Below are 21232 nucleotides of genomic sequence, written 5' to 3' on the forward strand. Positions count from 1 at the left end.
TGCAATTGTATCAATATTCTGATTGTCCATTAATTAATTTTTAAGATTAGTTTAATGCTTGCATGTGCATCCAACCATATGTTATATATTTGATTTCCCATTAAATATTATTTTTGATTTAATAGGAAATTTTCGATTTTTCATTAAATATTATTTGAGGTTAGTTCGATGCATTTGTATATAATTTTCTGTTTATCGTTAATTGTTCTTTGACATTAGTTTCATGCAGTATTATATATATTTGAAAATATTTATTATTATTGTGGGGGTTCAGTTTCTTATTATATATTTTGTGATGTTATTTTTTGTATAATTTAATTTTCTATATGTAATTTGTTTTGGTTTGGTTTGGTATATAATTTATTTACGCCCAACATCTATTTTAACTAAATCAATAGTTATACAATTTATTTAAGTCAACGTCCATTTTAACTGAATCTCGTTATTCCGCTAAAATTGGAAATTATAAAATTTATAAATTTAATTAGAATATGTCATAATTATTGTGGCTTGTGGTTTTTGAAATCCTTAACTATGACTAAATTTTACACCTCTCAAATTGATTCAACTTTATTTGTTAGACCCATATATATACTACATACAATATAATTTTATTTGTTTTTGGTGTACACTATTACTTATTTTATGATTAATTTACTTTTTTTTTTTTCCTTTTTTTCCAGTCACATGTGTGGTTAACAAATGCATAAAGTAAATGTTCAAGCAACTCAATTCATCTTTTCCTTTGTTCTTTCATAGTTTCATTATCATTTTCTAGAAAGAAACTTTGTTATGTGAAACTTTGTCTGAGATTAGTGTGGAAACTATTCTTTGTAGCGTAATGGTTTTAGGAAAATCGTTTTTGGTTGAAAATATTGTTTTTTGCAAATTAATTTTTTTTCCCCGTAATTAGCTATATTATTTATGAAAAGTTGGACACTCTGTGAAACTCTAGATAATATTGTTTATTTATTTATATCATACTTTTTCATAATTAGTAATAGAGTTTAGAAAAAACTGGAGTCTCTCGAGTGCTCCAAAAAATAGATTGGTGAGGGTATAACTATAATATATATCTAAAAATTTGATTTTTTTTTCCCATAATTAGTATTAGAGTTTAGAAAAAGTTTAAGACTTTGTGAAGCTTTAAAAAATAGAGCCAAGAAGGTATATCTATAATATATATTTAAGGATGGGCAAAGTGTATTACAGAGTATGATGAAGGGGCACTAACAGACTTAGATCTATGATAACACATTGTGTAACCTATTCACACATTAACAATTTCTTGATCATAACACATATATGTCAAGTTGTTTTGGGTTCTAAGTAGCTGCCGCAAAACATGAACCCGAATTATCCGAATCCGACTTGAATTTAAATACGGAGAAATTGAACCGACATATTCGGGTTGGGTCGGGTTCAATTCCCACACAGTTTTTGTAGAGTTAAAACCATTCGTTTGTTTGATCTATCAAACCTTCCAAAACACTCGTCATGTACCTTTTGTTCTCTTCCTTTTCAACTCACTATCTCCGTATCGTAACAGTATCTGGGTCCACAAAGCTGACGTGTCTGTCTATAACAATCTTATCCTACACTCATTCGCATATAATCTCTTCTCCATCTCACACAACGACACACCTATCCATATTTTATCTGACTCACCATCATCACCTTCACCAAAAAAACTCATTCCCTTATGGCTTCAATTTCATCACCCCCTTCATTCCCCTCACTCCGCAAATTCTCATCAATTTCTCCTCCACTCATCTCTTTCTCTTCATCTCACCATCCTCTTTCTAATTCCATCATTCCATGTCGTTGTTTACCCCAAGATTCATTATTTCACCAAGCTATCAAAAATGTTACTGAAACTTTCCAAGATTTCGTCAAATTTTATCGAAAAGATAATAATAATAATAATAATAATAATGTCAAAGAGAGAAAAGACGTGGAGGAATGGGATTGGGACAAGTGGATGGAGTATATTACAAAACTTGAAGAGCAAGAAGAAATTGTAACCATTTTAAAAGTGAAGTTAGGGGAAGCGGTGTGTAGAGAGGATTTTGAGGAAGCTGCAAGGTTCAAAGTCGGGATTGCGGCGGCGGGTGCCAATGATATTGTGGGGAGAGTTATTTCTCAGCTCAATGTAAGTGTTTTTGTTGTTCAACTGTTTTTCGTTTTGTTGGGGTTTATTTTTTTTATATAATGTAGAGAGCTGTGGAGGAAGAGCGGTATGAGGATGCAGCGTTTTTTCGAGACAATGCTAGTGCTGGATTGGTGAGTGATCTTAATTTTTAAAGGTCTCGTCCAGAGCGTTTGAAAGTTTAAAACCAACTTGACGATAAGAAGTTTGAAATTTACTTTTTTTGTATCTGTAATTTTTCCATTCCAAGGCTATACATTTACACACCATTGCATCTTAATCCAGCATCAATCACTAATGCTCGGTTGAGAAAGCGTCCACCTCCTTTGAATCACCGGATAAGCTATTATAACAATTCAGGTTTTTTCACTCCTAAAAGTTTCTACGGTTTACATTGTATAAAATGGGCGAGTGCCTCAATAATAAAAAAGAAGAGAGAATGAGGAAAAATTGGATTTGATGATGGAAATTTGTAATTTCTAATAGAATGAGGTGTTTTGATGCTCCAAACACAACCTGATAGGGAGTTTTTAATCCTGAAAAGAAGTTATGAGACGCTAAGTAGTCAAAAAATTGAACAAAAAAGGGAAACAAACTCGGTATATAAACATGTGAGGATAAGCCTCAAGGCGCTAACTCATGTCAGTCTAATCACCTTAACAAGGGTTACTAGGTTATGTTCTTGGTGGTGTTAACTACTACCATTGGGTTAATCTACCGGATCCCACTGAAGATAAAACTCTGAGCATGATGGTTATAATAATCTAAGGCTTCTAGCATAATGGCTTTACCTTTACTAGAAATATTCCAAGGTGCTGAGGCGGAGCCGGTTGGCTATATGCCATTTGTATTGACTATCATATAATATCATATCTATCCACGTTTCTCGTACGAATAACAGAAAAAAAAAACCCTACACTGTTTTCCCATTTTACTGGATAAAGATATGGATTTTTTCTCTTTCAACATTTTTTCCTCTAGTTTCATGTCGTACATTGGAATGTTTTGATCATATGTGTGACAGAAGGCACTTGCTTCTTCTACCATGGTTAATTTAAGATGCTCGCAGGTAGGATGGTGGGCTGGAATTTCTGAAGGATCAGATGATCCATATGGTCGAATTATCCACATAAATGCAGAACACGGAAGATATGTGGCAAGAAGTTATAGTCCACGGTGGGATCATAAACATGTTTAAAATTTTATTTCCGACATGAGAAGCGAGAGCCTTTTTAAAGTGTAAAGTCACTTGTGCAACAAGTGGTGTACCTCCGGGTCCTTAATTTTTGCTGTTAACTTCTTTACCTTATTATGGGGTCACTTTTAGAATCTTTGTTTAACTGGTCATATTTCCTGTATATGATTCTGTGTTTATTATGTGAAGCAATTCTATCTATTGATATTCTCAGGCAGCTTGCTACAGCTAAACCTGGTGCTCCCCTGTTTGAAGTTTTTCTTACCACGGACGACAAAGGGGATTACAAACAGCTGGTATATTCAGACAATCCTTTCAGAAATACTTATTCTCTTTGGTTTATCCTTAAACTGCTCTACTAAACAATTCTGTACGTCATCTGCATGAGTACGAACCCCTGCATGTGAAATATAGAGTTCCATTGAACATAGTGTCTCTTTCTGTTCTGCTTGCCATTAATAATTTCTCGTGACTGGAGTCAAAAGGTTTTACTTTGAAACTGCCAGGAATTGATTTTTGGAAGGTATTGGATTTCGTAGGTACCTAGTGGGTAAGATGCCGGTACATGCAAAACATTATGAAGTCATGTATGCTGTATAGTGATAATTAGACTACTCTTAGGAAGATGGATGAAAACACCCTTCAGCTTGGCATCCTGTGGACCAGTCGGTCATCTCATGTCACAGTTGACCCGTTTACTTTCCAGAACATTAGATGATCCATTGTCTCATAATTTTATTTTGTCTGACATGAATATAAAAAAAGGTCTATAGACTAACATTTGTTTCATAGGCTCTCCTGTAGCTTTTAATTTCTCCATGTGGTCCAATATGGATTTTATTCCCTTAGTATCATCCTTCATCCCTTCTTTTGTTTTCAGGTGGTTTACTTGAAGGGAAGCAGGGGAAAATCTGAAGACAGTTTTACCAAATCCTCCTTGTTATCTGATCAGAGCAGCGATCTGAACCCCTTAATTGGTTTAGCTGAAGGCCAAAGTGGTTTATCTGCTCCTAACACCGAAGATATAGAGAATAGTGAAGAAGAGGATGATGATTCAGATTTGGCAGAGGGAATGACTGGTCTCCCAAATATGATGCCAGATGTGATTCCTGATGTCAAAGTCAAACTCTGGAGAGTGACTGGCACAGGGAAGGTGGATAAGGGCCCAATCTCGAAGGTCGATGAACAAGTTAGCGAAGAAGACGAAGAAGAAGATGTCTTTGGGGATTCAGATATGGTTAATGTTGAAGCTGAGAGTAACAATGATACAGATGAGATTCTAATTGATTCTGCCGGCGGAATTAGTGATAACTACGGAAATCGAAATGAAATAGTAGTGAAAATTGTATTTGGTGGTCTTCTACAGAAACTTACAAACCAAACCCCGTCAAGGACTTAATTCGAAAGTGCCAGCAAGGATAGAGAAGAAGGGGCGACTGTCCTTCTCATTCTCTATAGATACAATACCCAATCAAGTGGATAGTGGTGGGAAAGGACAGGCTTTACCTGATAAGAGTGCTAATATTTTAGGTCATCGCAGAATGGACCATATTATGTCTGATATGGCAAAGTTCATCAATAAGCAGGAGAAGATACCAACAAAGGTCTGTTTTATCTTCTCGATTGTCTTTTTACTTGTGTTCCTTTTGGATTGAAATAGGATCTACCAACTTGCTTTAAGTGTTTAAATAAAGTCTCATTTGTTTGTCGCTCTGATCTCCCTTTAAGCTTCTTGCTCTATATGTGTAGTACCCGGTCAGTCTCTGATAGTAATAAATAGCTCACGGCTTGAGTGACAAAACATTTTTGTCCTATTTGTGCCGAAAGCAAAGCAGGCCAAGAGAACTAGTGGGTGGAAGCAGTCCCATGTTTCACCACCAAACACTAGATCTAAGAGTTAGAGAAGCTACAGATGGAGCCAGTGCTACAGAGTTGATAGCTGAATTTGAGGAGGGAAGTCCGCATTGGCCTGAACGATATATTTTTTCCGACAATGCATTTTATAGGTTCACTAACTTAAGCCACTTCACAGTGGATAGGTAGCTAGTTTTGTTTGGTTTTTGGATGTTCAAGTGCTTTTTATAAAGCATTTCTTTTGGCTTCACAGCCACATTGTACATTACTCCCCCCTCCTCTTTATTCCTAGTCCTATTTGTGCCCAGAAAAACTGTGGCCTGTTTTCAACTTTTTATTAGTGGAAATGCTGTTGAAATAATTTTTCGCAAATATTTTTTTAGGATGGAAATAGCATTTGATTTTAAATTATCAAAGGCACCCTTACCATACACCTCCCACTTTTATTTGAATTCGATGGCAATATTAGTGAAAATCTCCGAAAGTCACGTTTGAAAGTCTGTTGCTGTAATGTGGACTTCGAAATATTTATTAACTATGTGTAATTTTCGTGATACAGGTACTTAAAGATGTGGGAGAGTTAATTAAGCTCTCCCTTAGCCAGGCTCGAAACCGCCAAACACTTTCTGGATCAACACTTTTTAATCGAATTGAGATACCCAAATCTTCAGATCCTCTTAGTGGTAACCTAACCTTACTTATCTAATTGCTCTTCATGATTTTTAATGCCATTTGTATTTTCCAGTACTGTTTCACTGTTCTCTTTTGTCCTTTTACTGATAAGTTCTTATTAAATTCTAGGCTTGTACATTGGCGCACATGGGATTCATCCCTCTGAAGTCATTCATTTGAGGCGCAACTTTGGTCAGTGGCAGGAGGATGGTGCAAGTCAGAAGCCTCCAAACCTTGAATTTTATGAATATGTGGAAGCTATAAAATTAACTGGAGATCCTTCTGTTCCAGCAGGCCAGGTATATTGTTTGTTTAGATGGATATGAAGCATCAGCAAATTGTTTAAACGTAGATGAATCTGATTAAGTGCTTATTAGTTGTCTTGTTTTATATAAGTTGCAATTCCTTCTACAGTTTTCCATTATACCCAATGAGCTCTCCACTAAAGCGGTAATCTTGGTTAGTTTGGGGATTCAGTAGAGGCTTTCTGTCGATGCACTTACGCATTCTTTCTGTCTATTGTAATTTAGATTAGCAGAATTTAGACAAAAAAACAACAACTATATATGCACTTACATTTTTTTTTCTACTACAAGTCTTTTAACTTGGAAGAAACTACAGATGTTGACGATATTAAATTGATAACAGTGTGCTGTGTCAGTGTGTTCTATCCTAAAAATTCAGCTAGTAGCAGTGTGCTGGCATTTTTTTGTTTAATTTCTTGCTCACAATTGTTTATTGATTGCGAAATGGAAGAATATACTGCACAAAAATGAGATAGCAGTCAAGATAACCAACAAGGGGACGTTATATAAACTCCACCTATATAAAATCCAAAGAAACTACACCATGAACAACAATGAATTAGAGGCTGATTTTTTTTTTTTTTTTGGATGGGTAAGCGGGGTTTTTTAATTAAGAGGTCCCCTACCCCTTCCTCAAAGAGGATTAAAAAGATTAAATTATTACAATTTTAAATACTCTTTCCCACTAGCATTTTCATACACAATTTTCTTTATATCTTCAGAAAATGAGCTAGGGGTGAGTTCAATGAAAGAAACAACTGGAATATTAGCTGCTAAACTATCAGTTAACTTATTACACTCTCTAAACACATGTATTATAGAAAAAAAATCTAAAATACTAGTTCTTTTCCTAATGTCTTCAAGTAGCTTCTTCACCCTCCATGGCTGGTTCTTTTCCTTTTTTTAGAAGCTAATCACGTTCATTGAGTCTGTTTGTGCTCTAATTTTCTTGATATTATACCTCTGCGCAAGTTCCAATCCTTTTTACATCCCTTCAAGTTCAATGAATGCTATAGAAGTAAATTGTGATTTACCTTTTGCTGCCGCAATAACCACTCCTTGTTCATCTCTAAGTGCTGCTGCCCATCCTCCTTCCAGTCCTTGTAATGTACCATCAATGTTTAAGTTTACAATATCTGGACCAGCTCGTTCCCATTTACACTTTCAAATCGTTGCTTGTACCAGTTCTACAAACAGATTCCACCTCTGCTGATTTTTGAATTAGAGGCTGATTTTCGGTGGAGATGTTCTCCACACAATAAAGATCTCCTTACAAAAAAATCAGCTCATTTGAAGATGTCTAACCTTATCCAAAGTTGTTTAGAATGTTATAAATTTATCCAACGACACAATTTTATTCAATCTTGAAACAACTTTTGGATAAGTTTAAGCATATTCAATTGAGCTGATTTTTTTGTGGGTAGGTTCTCCATCACGGGAAGACTATCATCACCAAAAATCAGCCCTCAATTCATTTTGCAAGTCCACTTTTGGTGGAGTTCATTTGGAGTCTATCTAAGGTGGAGTTCATATAACCATTCCCAACCAACAAATACAACAAAAGGCAGAACACAAGCCCTCAATAATAGATACCTTTCTCCTCATGACTTCAACAAACCTCACTTTCGCTTTCCAATCTCGCCCAAAGTCAAAGTGCTCAAACAAAGTCACACTTAATTCTTCAAACACCGTAGCACATAAAACAACAGGGATTTCATGGTAATGATGACCGCTCTAGTTTGATCATTGCCCTCGTTGCTATTGGTTGTCGAACCTAATCCATACGAAGTTTATTGTTATATCAACTTACAACCCCTGACATTCTAAAATGAATCCTGATGATTTTATGGAACAGCTAGTTGGAAAGGAACTGGCACATCTTCAAGACAAATCAGTTGTAATTTACAATGTAGGATTAGTTGTAACAATATTGTTTGTAGTATTAAGTTTTCAGTTGGGTAATGAGCATCTGTGGGCCCGTTGGTTAGAGGTCTAAGTTTTGACTTTTGACGAAATAATGTTTGGGCCTGGGAATGTTTAGGACACGTGACTTGGTACATGTTTGGGCCTGTTGGTTAGAGGTCTACGATTGCTGGATTTTCTTTTATATGAACTAATTGAAGTGTTCTAGTTAGCAGAAAAGAAAAAAATTAAGTGAAAACCAAGTGCCAAGAAGGAGTACCATCTGTTTTGTAGTTGTGGTCTATAATTTGTGTGTATTTTAAATGTTTGTTCTAATATACTTGAAGGCTTTGAAGCATGATTTGTTTGTCCTCTCTACTGTTCTATGCGTATATGCACATATTTCATTTGAAGCTCTTATTTTTCAGCTTATATAAAGTGAGCCTGTGACTGTAGTCCTGACAGTTCAGATTTTAGGGTACTTTGATCTTCAACTTTTTGTTGTTGATTCCAAAACTTTATATTTCATTGTGTGAAATAAACTCTCTTCTTTTTTAGCACTCTACAATTTAACCCAACTGATGTGGCTGTCCACAGGTAGCATTCAGAGCGAAGATTGGCAAACAATATCAAATGTCTCATAAAGGGATATTTCCAGAAGAACTTGGAGTGGTATTGTTCGCTTGTTTTTGATGAGGGAATTTTTATCATTCCAAATTTTCCTATTCTCTTTTGCTCCATTAGTGCTGATAATTTTCTTGCTGCAAATCAGGTTGCTCGATATAGAGGACAAGGCAGGCTTGCCGGATCTGGTTTCCATAATCCTCGATGGGTTGATGGTGAACTTGTAATAATTGATAGCAAGGTTATTAGTTTACTCTATTAACTAGTCCATTGATTTTACTGTATTCGTGTGTTTATGATAAAACGTAGTCTGTGCTTCCTTATACCTTAGTCTCATTCTGCTATAATAAACCGATTTTTGCAGTACATCAAAGGTGGGCCAGTAGTTGGATTTGTCTATTTTGCTCATTTCATGGTGTTCTACAATCGACTGAGGCTTCAGGGTTAGCTTATTGTACGCAACAAGTAGTTTTTCATTCAGCATCTGAAAGGTTAGACATTCTTTAACAGTCGCAGACATAATAGATAGCTGAAAAAAAAACAAAAGTCAAAACATGATTACAATTATTACAGTAACATTATGTTTTGGTTATTGAATGAGAGAAGAAGCATAAAGGATGGAGAAGAAGAGAGAAAATACTATACGACCTTAATTAGTTTTGGCCTCCCCTCACACATCTACATATAAGAAAAATACTAGTATAGTGTTTACATAATGGAAACATCCTAAATATCTGGGTTGGTGCTGCCCCAAAACCCCCAATGGACAATCTCCTCGGGTCCCTCAGAACTCCAACAGTTATAATTTTTTTTAAAAATATGCAATAATAATGTTATGGTTTTTTTGTGTGGTTGGTGATGGTTTTGGTTTTGGTTTTGGTTTTGTTTTTACCGAATTTAGTTGTTGCAGTCTTGCTTAGACTTGAACAGAAACTTAGTTGTCATACTGTTTTTAGGCTTTGTATTAAATCACAAAGGACTTCCAAGGAGATATCTAATTGGTGAATGTTGTTTGCTGGAAAATATAATACTACTGGATACATCTAAGGAAAGCTTAGAACTAACCTTAGGAATGTGGAGATTAAATCAAACTAATTGAATATTAGTAGGACTAAAAGATAAATATGGCATGTTAATTTAGGGTGTGTTTCATTTGACTTGAGGGAAGAACTCCCATGGGAAACTTCCTTATTAATAGGAATAATTGGATCAAACACTTGATCTTGTGGGAATTTTTCACAACTTAATAGTTCTAGTTGTGGGAAAGTTTTTATAAGTAGAGGGTAGTGGAAGTGGTTGAGATTAGAGCTCTTGAGTGGGAAGAGTTCCTACAGAAGTGAACTACTTAATAGGATTTTAGTCTATAAATGAGTGTGGGAAGTATTCTTACAAACCAAAAACACCCTTAGTAAAGAACTAGAAGTGGATGATGACCGCATTTTAAAATCAAAGGATTATTAAAATGGCCATTTTGATACTTGGGGTCGATAATGCAACAGGCCTGTGAGATAGATAGGGAAATTCCAAGTAGAATTGGAGGTGTGTGCAGCACTGGCAACAGACTGAGTAGACTGTTGGCAGCTAAAGAAGACACAAAATAATGCATGCATAATAACACATGAAAACATAGAAAAGCACAACCATAATTAAAACAAGAATTTGGATGGATTGGTTCAGGGCACTCTTAAAAGTCAATGTCTAATAGTGGTCTTGTTGTTGAATGGTTTGCAGAAGTGTAGTGACTCTTTGGAATGCTTCAACAAGCTCTTTAAAGGTTTCAGACACAGACTGGAGCTAGAGGATCCATTTGGAAATATTTATCAAGAATTTCAAACCTTGTTGTGAAAGATGTATGTCACCTTGCAGTACACAGTTCTTCTCCATCACTCTAGTTAGCCTTCCATAGCATATCATTGATAATGCCAATATAATGCATATACTTCACAACTTACTGGCTGTACCAAGTTTTGTTTAGATTTTAATTGTTTAGGTTTATTTTGTTTTTGTTTTTTTGATAAATATTTTAAGATATAACACTATAGTGCTACTGCTTATGTAAATATTATGCGTCAATTTGTCTCTCTGCTGACGCAACATGCAGATTAGAGAATCATCATAGCGTTCTGATTTCATCAATCCTAGATGTGAACATTTTTTGTACTTCCTCCTGTTGCCTCTGAGTGTTGGTATTCCTTACATTTCATCCCGTTTCTGTTATTCTGGATTGTAACTCGTTAAAAAATTTGTGGATACGGATAAGAAGAATATTGAGATTTTTACTCCTTTCAAAATGATGTGGGTTCTAGTTGGTTTCTGATATGTTGCCTCTCACTGTGATGGGACTCCGTTCATTTCATCCTTTCCTGTTATTCTTGGTTACACATCGGAAACTTCGGGTTTGGATATTGAGAATCTCCCCCTCTTTATATGATGTGGGTTCTTGGTTTCTCATTTGTGATTTGGGTAGCTCTTTTCTATTTGGTTTTTGCTTTTCCTGTTTTTCTGTGCTCTTGCAGATGGAGAAAAGGTTGAACCTGTCCAAGGCAATCCATGAAGCGTACTTGCAATGATGCCCTTGCCAGCGCAGTGGAGATCCGTAGTATTTCACATATGGTTGAAGTTCCATTTGGTTGAGGAAATGCTTGCGTCACTGGATGGTGAATAGCTTCAGGTAAGCGCCATCAGGCAGTGAATCTCCAGAATGAAGAGTTAAAAACAAAAATTCCATTATTTGAAGTTCATCTTCAGTATGATTCCATTGCCATCTTCACCACCATTCTCCTAGATAAGATGCTTAATTTAACTTCATGTTATGTCAATTATGCCGGATTTATGATTTGACAGGAATGGCCGGTTCAATGTACAATAAGGGACGAATCACTAATACGATGGTCATGAACCACATGTTCTTAGAGATAGATCTGTTTGGTAGAAAGGCAGGGTTAGGCAGGCTTGTTAATTCTGTTCGATAAAGCTGATACAACAGTCGAATTGCATTGTGTATGTTCATGTTCTCTTATTTTTCATTCTCGAAGGTTTTGTTCACTTTCTGTGTCTTATACACATATTATGAAAACAATATGTAATAGCCGGGTTTTTAGGAGGCACACTTCTCAACCGAACAATGTATTTCTAGTTTCTTTATTTTAAGATTTTAGAACCACCTCTTTTAATTATTCTAATCAGCTCTCTTTTTTTAAACAATTTACAAAAATCTCTTTCATTTTATTGAAATTAGAATTAGTTTAATATTATTTAAAATAATTTAGAAAATCTCTTTTACGATATTGAAATTATATTCAACTCTTAATGTTTTTATATTGTTTTTTAGATTAGAACTAGAATTCAAGGCGAGCCATATGTTTAAAGACTTAAAACAACACCGATGCATAGCACGGTTCACATACTTGTTAAAATGTTATAGTTTTTGAACAATTTACAAAAAAAAATTTCATTTTATTGAAATTAGAATTAGTTTTATATTATTTAAAATAATTTAGAAAATCTCTTTTACAATACTGAAATTATATTCAACTCTTAATATTTTTATATTGTTTTTTAGATTATAACTAGAATTTATAAATTCAGATCCTAGAGGAGAGCCACAGGTTTAAAGACTTAAAACAACACCGATGCGTATCACTTAAAATGTTATAGTAGAAAACCAAACATCAACAAACACACCTGTCATACATGTTTATGAGTAACAGATCTGTATTAAGTGTGAATCAACATGGAATCGTTGATTTATTAGTTGTCAACTTTGAAGTATATTAGATGATAAGTCGCCAGTGCAAGTTGCAAATTGATGTGGAAAGGTTTTCTTCCACGTTTCTTTGTTATCATTTTAAAAATTATGTTGGCTGAGTTTGGAATGCCAGGGGTTCCCAGGAGTATGGGTCACGATTCGCGAATTTGAACTTTGTTGAACACCCATGTTGTGTGGAAAATAAGAGAGACCGGCCATCAAATTACCACATGATATATATTTGCCTTGTCTTGAAGTTCATTAAAACCCATTACTTTAACCTCCTTAATCTTGCTGACCACTCAACAGCTTTGAATATGGCGTGTATTTTGGAATTTAGACTCTAAAAATTGATTCCCAAAATAAGCTTTCTCATCTGACATGTCATATCAGGTGGTCGATAGCTCATTGCTATTCTGTTAAAACCAATCCTATATATGAGAGTGAATATGTAGGACAATTTCACTTAAATGAGGTTGACATTATAACAGTTTGGTGATGGGTTGGAGGTTGATTTCTGTATATATAGCAGTTTGGCGGTGGATTGGAGTTAGTCTTATAGAAATAACAACAACAATTTAATGTGAATTTTGCCTCTCAAACTCGAAGTGAAGTTTAAGCACCATATAAGTTGCATATATATTGGAATTATAGGTTCTACTGTGAACGTCTCCTATTATTGTCCAATCATCATACAGTTATTTTACTTTTTTTGGTAATCATACAGTTATTTTACTTTACGGAAAGAGTTCAAGTGGCATGCAGCAATCACATGCCTCCAACTAACATGTTGCGTCAATCATTCTTATATTGTTTTCTTGCAATACACGCGTGCAGATCAACCCAATCACGTCCGCATAGAGCACATTCCCTGTCTTCTTGATTCAACTGTTTCTTTGTTATTAATAGACGTTTTTTAAAATGCTTGGTATCTACTTCGTATCAAATGTTATCTGAATTTTGTCTAAAGCCTGTAATGGTTTAAGGTTTCTATAATTCGATTACTATATGTATATATTATTGACAAGTCTGTTTTAAATGAGATCAATAACTTTTTGATGCTGGCAGAATTCGAGTCCCAGACTTCTCGTATCATCACCCAAAAATTTTACCGACTTTGCTAGTCGACACCTACTATAAGAGGATATCACTGTGTGTGATGTAAATAGATGAGATACTGAGATGAGACTCTTTATGATTCTTCGTTGGTAAAGAAGAAGGGGCGCCCGCTCGCCCGCGCCCAACTCACACCTGCCTATTGCCTTTTTTTCTCCAACTCTCGAAACAAAGTTATTGGAAGTTGAGAAAAAAGTAGGGGCGCCTGCCCGCGCACCTCCACACACAATATTCTGATTTTTTCAGTAAATTGAGATTTTGGTTTTTTACACTGAAATTTCGACCCACTATTAAAAGACAAGTTTGAGTTTTAACCCAACTAATTTTTTCTTTGTGAGAAACTAAGAGAACCTAACCTAGAACAAAAATAGAGATTTGAGAGAAAACATTCTTTGTGAGTGTGAGAGTTGATTCTTAGTGAAGAAGTGAGAGCTCCTCTTTGTAATCCTCTATCTTGTTTCATCTAGTAAATCATTGAACTTGCCGTGTGGATGTAAGCACATTGTCGAATCATGATATATCATCGTCTTGTGTGTGAGTGTTATTTACATATTCTCTACACTAGTTTATACTTGTTTATGCTTGTGTGGTGATTGAGTTGTTGCCTGAGTATTTGTTGGAACATTGTCTTGTATGAAAGATCACTCATTTGGTAGTTGATCTAGTTGTTGTTGTAGTTAGTTTTCGCATTTGTGCACAACATCTTTCTTTTAGTTTCTTTCAATATAGGGAGATCAAATAAAGTGTAGTGTATGAACTTGTAATTAGGGTTTTGGAGGGTACCTTGATAAACATGTAAGATATGTAAGATGTTTGTGTGGTTAAGGGTTAAGGGGGAAAAGTTGGAAAAAGAAAAGGTTTAAGAAGGTGTGGTGTTAGGAATCTACAATTTAATTGTACTTACTCTTTACCAATTACGTACTGTTTCAAGATAAATCTATTTTATCTCAATGTGGGATAACTTGGGAGACAAATTATTCATTCATATAAAATTCACAATATTTTATGTATACATATCCATATCCGATATCCGAGCATTTTGGAACTTTCTGATAGGATAGGTTGATAGGATTGTGTACAACTACTAGTATTATGCATGTGCAAACGCACGTGTGTGATATCGAGCCCACAATTTTGTTTGCAAGAAGCATGTAGTAGCCCTCTGTCTTTTTTCGATATAATTTTATACCTTTGCAACACAACACTTATTACCATATTTTGACAAAACAATTATTGAAATTTAATAATTTAAATAGAGATAAAACCGTTAAAAAAATATGGACCAAGAGTTACACATAAAATATTATAAACTACTGTTGTGGGATTGTAGGTCAAGATCAAGATTTTTAAAAGGGCTAACTAGTATTACCCCCACTAGATGGGCCAATTAGGATTTCCCTCTCCCCACTAGATGGCCAATTAGGGTCTCTCCTCTAAACATACGGTCAACTTGGATTGACCGTTAAATTTCAAGTCAAGCAACTGAAAATTATACAAATGCTCTCATTATTTTTCAAAAAACAAATGTTCAATTTTAATTTGGGGGGACAATTATGTCATTTTAAAAAAAATAATGTATCAGCCTAATATATGACTACTAAGACGACTGGTGTGTCCCGGTCTGGTCAAAACATAACGTATAGTCATGAATAATTATAAGGCATGCGGACTCGGAAGTTGAGAAGATCAGTGGAGGTATTATGAGTTGAGGGAGATGTTGGATAAGGAAAGAAAGAGCTGGAGTACATAAGCCAAGACACGATCTCTGAGGAGACAGGTGGACAGTTCCAGGACGTGGGGGCATGTAAGGAGATCATGGAAACAGAAGAGCGGTTAGAGAAGATGGGAGCGGTTAAAGAAAGAGGCAGTTAGGAAGTATATAAAGGAGGAGGAAGAGAAGAAAAAAGGAGGAAAAAGAAAAAAGAGAGAGAAGAGAGGGAGGAGTTTATAGGTTGTAATTTGGGACAACACATTTGGCGCCGTCTGTGGGGACCGAGAGGAAAGCATACGATCAAGTGAGTGCTAAGAAGAAGGTGTGAAGATGACAACCATAGCGAAGAAAACAAGAGGGAGACCAAAAAAAGTGAGGACTGAGGGGGCTGATGATGAAACCAGGAGTGTGGAAATGGAGGAGATGGAGGAGTTGGAAGAGGAAGTTCCCGAGAGTGCGGGGGAAGCAACCAGGTTGTTACAGGAAGAGATAGGAAGGTTGAGAAATGAGAATGAGAGTCTGAGGAAAGAAAGGGAATCCACACAGGAGGAAGAGACAAGGGAGCCAGAAAATAGTGAAGTAGAAGGCCAGCATGAGGAAGTGCGTCATAAACCACCAGGCGATACGGGGGAAGGCATTACCATGGAGATGGTCCAAGCGATGATCGAGAAAGACAGAGAAATGAATCGGGAGGCGGAGAGGGAAAGTCAAGTGGTGGTGAAGAAGGTGGTGGCTGGACTCAATCAGAATCCGCTGGCCGATGCAGTCTGGAACGCCGAGGTGCCCAAGCGATTCGCGTAACCAAGATTCGAGAGATATGACGGGAAGGGGGATCCTGCGGACCACTTGCACCATTTCAGCAAATGATGCCGCCAGGGCAAGAGGTTAAATATGATGGGCTCCGTTGATGATGTTTCCGCCAGCCAGAAGGGTGGAGCATCGACCGGTATTATAGGTTGGCATCGCGAGTATAACCAAGTTCAAAGAGTTGGAGCAAGCATTTATAGACCATTTTATCCATCGAAAACGAAGGGTAGTGGATATTATGGATCTATTTAACGTTAAAACGTAAGTCCGGAGACACTTTCGGGGAATTCTTGTGTAGATTCAAGGAGGAGACCTTAAGGGTAGAAAGTCTGGACGAGCACACCGCAGTCATTGCTTTCCAGCATGGACTGAAGCCGGGAACCAGAGTCCACGAATCTGTATCCAAAATTGAGGTTACAACGTTGCATGCGTTGTATCCGAAAGTGGAGAAATACATCCGCTATGAGGACATGCTGCAGAGAAATGCTAAGGAGCCGAGGAAGTCAGAGAAGTCAGTACAGAGTGTAGAACAGGAAGACCGAAAAGACAAAGGAAAGGCTGCGACGAGAGAAGGGGGAGCCTATAGAGAGGCGGCCCGCAAATCGGAGAGAGGCAGAGATCAAGTTAGGAGGGAGATTCGCGAACGAAAACCATATCGCGACGTAGAGTCTACACCGTTGAACAAACCACTGGACGAAATCTTGCCACTGATTAAAGGGATGCAGCATTATGAAGGTCCGCGAAGCATACCCAGGGAGATAGAAGATAAACCATTTTGTGCTTACCACCAGATCAGAAATCATACTACAAATGAGTGTTTCGCGCTGCGATGGTTGATAGAAAGAATGTTAGAGAAATGATTGTTAAGGGAATTTATCAAGGAGATACACCCAGTGGACAGAGCACCAGCCGTGGCCAGAATATTAGGAACAATCAATGTCATATATAGTGGGGAGACAATGGGGAGGAATGCACACAGAGATAAGGTGCGGAGGACTGCCAGCTTACAGCAGATAAATGAGGTTTCATGTGCTCCGCGACCAGTGCCAGGGAACGCCTTAGGCGATGGAAGGATAGAATTCACCCCGAAGGATCTGGAAGCAGTAACCGCGCCTCACACGGATGCTTTGGTGATTACGGTTGCAGTGGGTAATTATATGGTGAAGAGGGTTTTGATAGATTGTGGGAGTTCAGTAGATTTGCTATTTAAAGGCGCGATGGAGGAGATGTGCATCGAACAGAGGCAGATGAAGCCGCCAAGAACCAATTTGTTTGGATTCAATGGAAGCAGAACCGAGCCCATGGGGGAATTATTATTACCAGTAACGGCGGGACCGGTGACGGTATTCACTCGTTTCATGATAGTGGGCCGCCGCCTTCAAAGATAATGCAATTTTGGGGAGAAGATGGATCCACGAAATGAAAGCGATTCCATCCACATACTACCAGGTGATCCGCTTTCCGACTAATGGGGGAACGTATGAAATCAGAGGGGACCAGGTCGCCGCTCAAAATATTCACCAGGTGGTGGTTAAAGAATTGACCAGCCCCGGAAGGAAGGGAGTGGAAAAGCGAGTCCCCAAAGATAGCAATTCTGATCATCGCGATGGCTAAGGGGAGATGGGTCGGTGGGACAAAAGACCTTGACGAAAGATGCGACCGAATCTAATCTAGGGGGGGAAGAGGAGAAACTGGTGTCTGTTGGGGCCGAGTGGCCAGAGAGTTGGAAGGCAAAGTTAGTTGAGATGTTAGCAGAGAACAGCGATGTTTTCGCGTGGTCGATTGAGGACTTGATTGGCTTGGACCCCGAGTTTGCGTGTCACAAGTCAGCATTACGAGAGAGAAGGGCCAAACCCGTCCGACAAAAATGAGAGGAATAAGACCGCGAAGATGCGAAGGGATAAGAGAGGAAGTGCGAAGATTGAAAGTGCCGCAGAATCATCCGAGAGTGTCGGGCCACCGAATGGCTCTCAAACATCGCCGCGGTACCCAAGAAAATGGGAAAGTAAGAATGTGTGTTGATTTCACCGATGTCAACCAAAGAATGCCCGAAAAGATCAAGTATCCTATGCCACGGATAGACGAAACGGGTGGGACGAACGGCCGAAGTTCAAATTTTTCTCATTCATGGACGATCCATGGGTACAACCAAGTGGTAATGTATGGCCCACTGACGGTGAAGACCGCGTTCATTGTCGAGGGAGGAATGTATTGTTACACCGCAATGCCTTCGACTAAAGAATCACGGGGCAACATTTCAAAGGATAGGGGAGAAGATGTTTGAATGCAAAATCCGGAGGAGTATGGAAATATACATAGATGATATGGTAGAGAAGAGCATGACTGAGGAGGAACATCTGGGGGGTTTGAAAGAAACCTTCGCGATATTGCGAAAATATAAATTTGGTTGAACCCCGAGAAGTGCACATTTGGGGTGACTTCGAAAGTTTCGATATATATTGTCACATACCGCGGAATAGAAGCTAACCCGACCAGATCAGAGCGTTGGTGGAAATGCAATCGCCCCAAAATGTGAAGGAGGTTCAAATGCTTGCGGGAAGAATTGCGGCCCTCAACCGGTTCATTTCCAAGTCGTCAGACAAGTGTAGACCGTTGTACCGGCTCTTGCGAAAAACATCTGACTTTCAGTGGTCCGAGGCATGTGAACAAGCTTTCCAAGAGTTAAAGATTTATTTGGGAAAGGCTCCTATTTTGTCGCGGCGGGGCAAGGGGAAAAGCTGTATTTGTACTTGGGGGTGTCAGAATATGCTATTAGTTCTGTGTTAATAAGGGTGGTGAACAAGGCAGAGAGGCCGGTGTATTTCCAGAGCAAAACAATGTTAGATGCAGAGACCAGATACAGCAAAGTTGAGAAATTTGCATTGGCCTTGGTGTTTTCTGCGTTAAAATTGAAGCCTTACTTCGATGCTCATTCTGTGGTTGTGGTGACTAACTTACCTCTCAAACAAGCGTTAAAGGCGGACAAGTCAGGGAGAATGCTGAAATGGGCCGTGTTGTTGAGTGCATATGACATTGAATTCCAAATCCGGACAGCGGAAAAAGCACAAGCTATGGCAGAGTTTTTGGCAGAGTTCCCCGCCGAAGACCCAACTTGGGGGGACAATATGATCATGGAGCAGGAGGGAGAGACGAAGCAGGATGTGTTAGACCCATGGGACATGAGAAATGGATGGAGGGTATTCACAGATGGGTCCGCAACGGACACAGGAAACGGGATTGGAGTGGTGATAGTCACCCCGGAGAATAATCGACTTGAATTATCGATGAAGTTGGGCTTCGCGGCTTCAAACAATGAATCTGAGTATGAAGCGGTGATAGCTGGGCTAGATTTGGCCACGGATCTGGGAGTGAAGGAGCTGACAGTATATTCCGATTCCAACTTGGTAATTTGTCAGATGAATGGAGAATTTGCTGCCCGATGCCCCAGGATGGCAAAGTACCTGGAGGTATTACAGAGGAAAGCGAGTGAGTTTGGCAAAATCCGGTTCGCGCATTTAGGACGCGGTGAAAATAGACATGCTGACGCATTGGCATATGTAGCCGCGGTGCTTCCTGGGTCTGAGGGCAGATCAATTGAAGTCAGGGTGCTAAGCAAGCCGAGTACCTCCGTGATTGCCGAGGTAGGAATGACCATGAAGGAAGAGCCAGGGTGGATAGAACCCATAAAAAATTTCTTATTGGGGAGAGAAATTGATGATAGACAAGAGCGAAGGAGAATGGAGCAGGTATCACAAAGATACGTTTTAATGGAAGGAGACCTATACAGACGGAATGTCAGCGGACCGTTGTTGAGATGTTTAGCTTCGCGTCAGGCGAAAGAGATCTTAGCAGAAGTTCATGAGGGGGACTGCGGTAGCCATTCGGCAGGAAGAACGACGGCGCATCGGGTGTTGTCCTGGGGGTATTTTTGGCCACACCTGAGAGAAGCGACCGAATATGCTAAGAGGTCGCGAAAATGCCAGAGATTTGCACCACTGATACATGCACCCGCTGAACCTTTGCACAAGGTATATAGTCCTTGGCCGTTCGCGATGTGGGGACTGGATATTGTAGGACCGCTACCGATGGCCAGTGGTAAACGAAGGTATATGCTAGCAAATGATCGATTATTTTACCAAGTGGGTAGAGGGTGTGGCACTCCAACAGATCAAGGAGGAACAAGTGAAGAAATTCCTATGGGAAAATATAATATGCCGGTTCGGGTTGCCACACACCATAATTGCCGATAATGGAACACAATTTACAGGGGGGAAGGTGCGAGAATTCCTCCAGGCGTTCAAGGTAAAACAAGGATTCGCGGCTCCTTATAACCCAGAAGGGAATGGGCAAGCAGAATCCTCCAACAAGACAATCATGGATAATCTGAAGAAAAAACTGGAGGATAAAAAGGGTTCATGGGCGGACGAGTTAAATCATGTGCTGTGGGCATATCGAACTACACCACGAACGTCCACTCAGGAGTCGCCATTTGCCATGGCATATGGGGTAGAAGCAGTGATTCCAGTAGAGATGGTGGCGACAACCACCCGGACAAGAGCGGTGGAGGAGGGGATCAATGATATGGTACTGACCGCGGATTTGAATCTCAGGGAGGAGAGGAGAGACACAGCCCGCATCCGATTGGAGGAATATCATAGAAGATTACAAAGACAATATGCCAAGAGAGTGCGGCCTCGACAGTTTCAGGTAGGGGATCGCGTTTTGAGGAGAGTGACACCGTCGACTAGAAAGGAGGTGGACGGAAAGTTAGGGCCTAACTGGGAGGGACCCTATACCGTGGCAGAAAAGGGGAGCGCAGGAACATATCGGCTGCAGACACTTCAGGGAAAGGATATCGCGAGGCCTTGGAACATCAGAATGTTAAAGAGTTTCCTTGAGTGACAACATGTAATGGGTGGGAATCAATGGCCGAGGTAGCGGCCTCTAGTAATGTAGCGACATTTTATTATAATGTTTAGAGTATAAAAGTTATCAATGAATAGAGTATCATTTTGCCTATTTATTTGCTGCGTTGTTCATTGCAAGGGTGTAGAAAAATTGCCCATGAATGAGGAGGTCCCACTTTAACTGGGGGTGGAGCCCTTCGCGGACAAAGAGGTCCGAATCTAACTTGAGGGCAGATTGAGCT

General features: G+C 38.7%; 3 protein-coding genes across 3 annotated transcripts; all 3 read left to right on the plus strand.

The window, feature by feature from the left end:
- Positions 1–1571: 1571 nt before the first annotated feature.
- LOC147501682 (protein EXECUTER 1, chloroplastic-like) lies at positions 1572–11864 on the plus strand. The gene is given in 13 exon segments (XM_086606706.1): positions 1572–2152; positions 2218–2283; positions 3219–3325; positions 3559–3640; positions 4225–4721; positions 4723–4948; positions 5758–5881; positions 6000–6169; positions 8675–8749; positions 8850–8942; positions 9066–9192; positions 10433–11372; positions 11546–11864. Coding segments are annotated over 11 exon segments (1974 nt in total). The 5' UTR covers positions 1572–1702; the 3' UTR covers positions 9150–9192; positions 10433–11372; positions 11546–11864.
- A 5178-nt stretch (positions 11865–17042) lies between these two features.
- On the plus strand, positions 17043–17471 carry LOC147501683 (uncharacterized). Its single transcript, XM_086604370.1, has one exon. The coding sequence runs from the start codon at positions 17043–17045 to the stop codon at positions 17469–17471; it is 429 nt and encodes a 142-aa protein (XP_086460496.1).
- A 1449-nt stretch (positions 17472–18920) lies between these two features.
- Positions 18921–20985, plus strand: LOC147501684 (uncharacterized). The gene is made up of 2 exons (XM_086604371.1): positions 18921–19956; positions 20231–20985. The coding sequence occupies exons 1-2, from the start codon at positions 18921–18923 to the stop codon at positions 20983–20985; spliced, it is 1791 nt and encodes a 596-aa protein (XP_086460497.1).
- The last annotated feature ends 247 nt before the right edge of the window (positions 20986–21232 follow it).

The sequence above is a fragment of the Coptis chinensis genome, chromosome 4, assembly GCF_015680905.1.
Source record: "Coptis chinensis isolate HL-2020 chromosome 4, ASM1568090v1, whole genome shotgun sequence".
In the NCBI taxonomy this organism is placed as follows: domain Eukaryota; kingdom Viridiplantae; phylum Streptophyta; class Magnoliopsida; order Ranunculales; family Ranunculaceae; genus Coptis; species Coptis chinensis.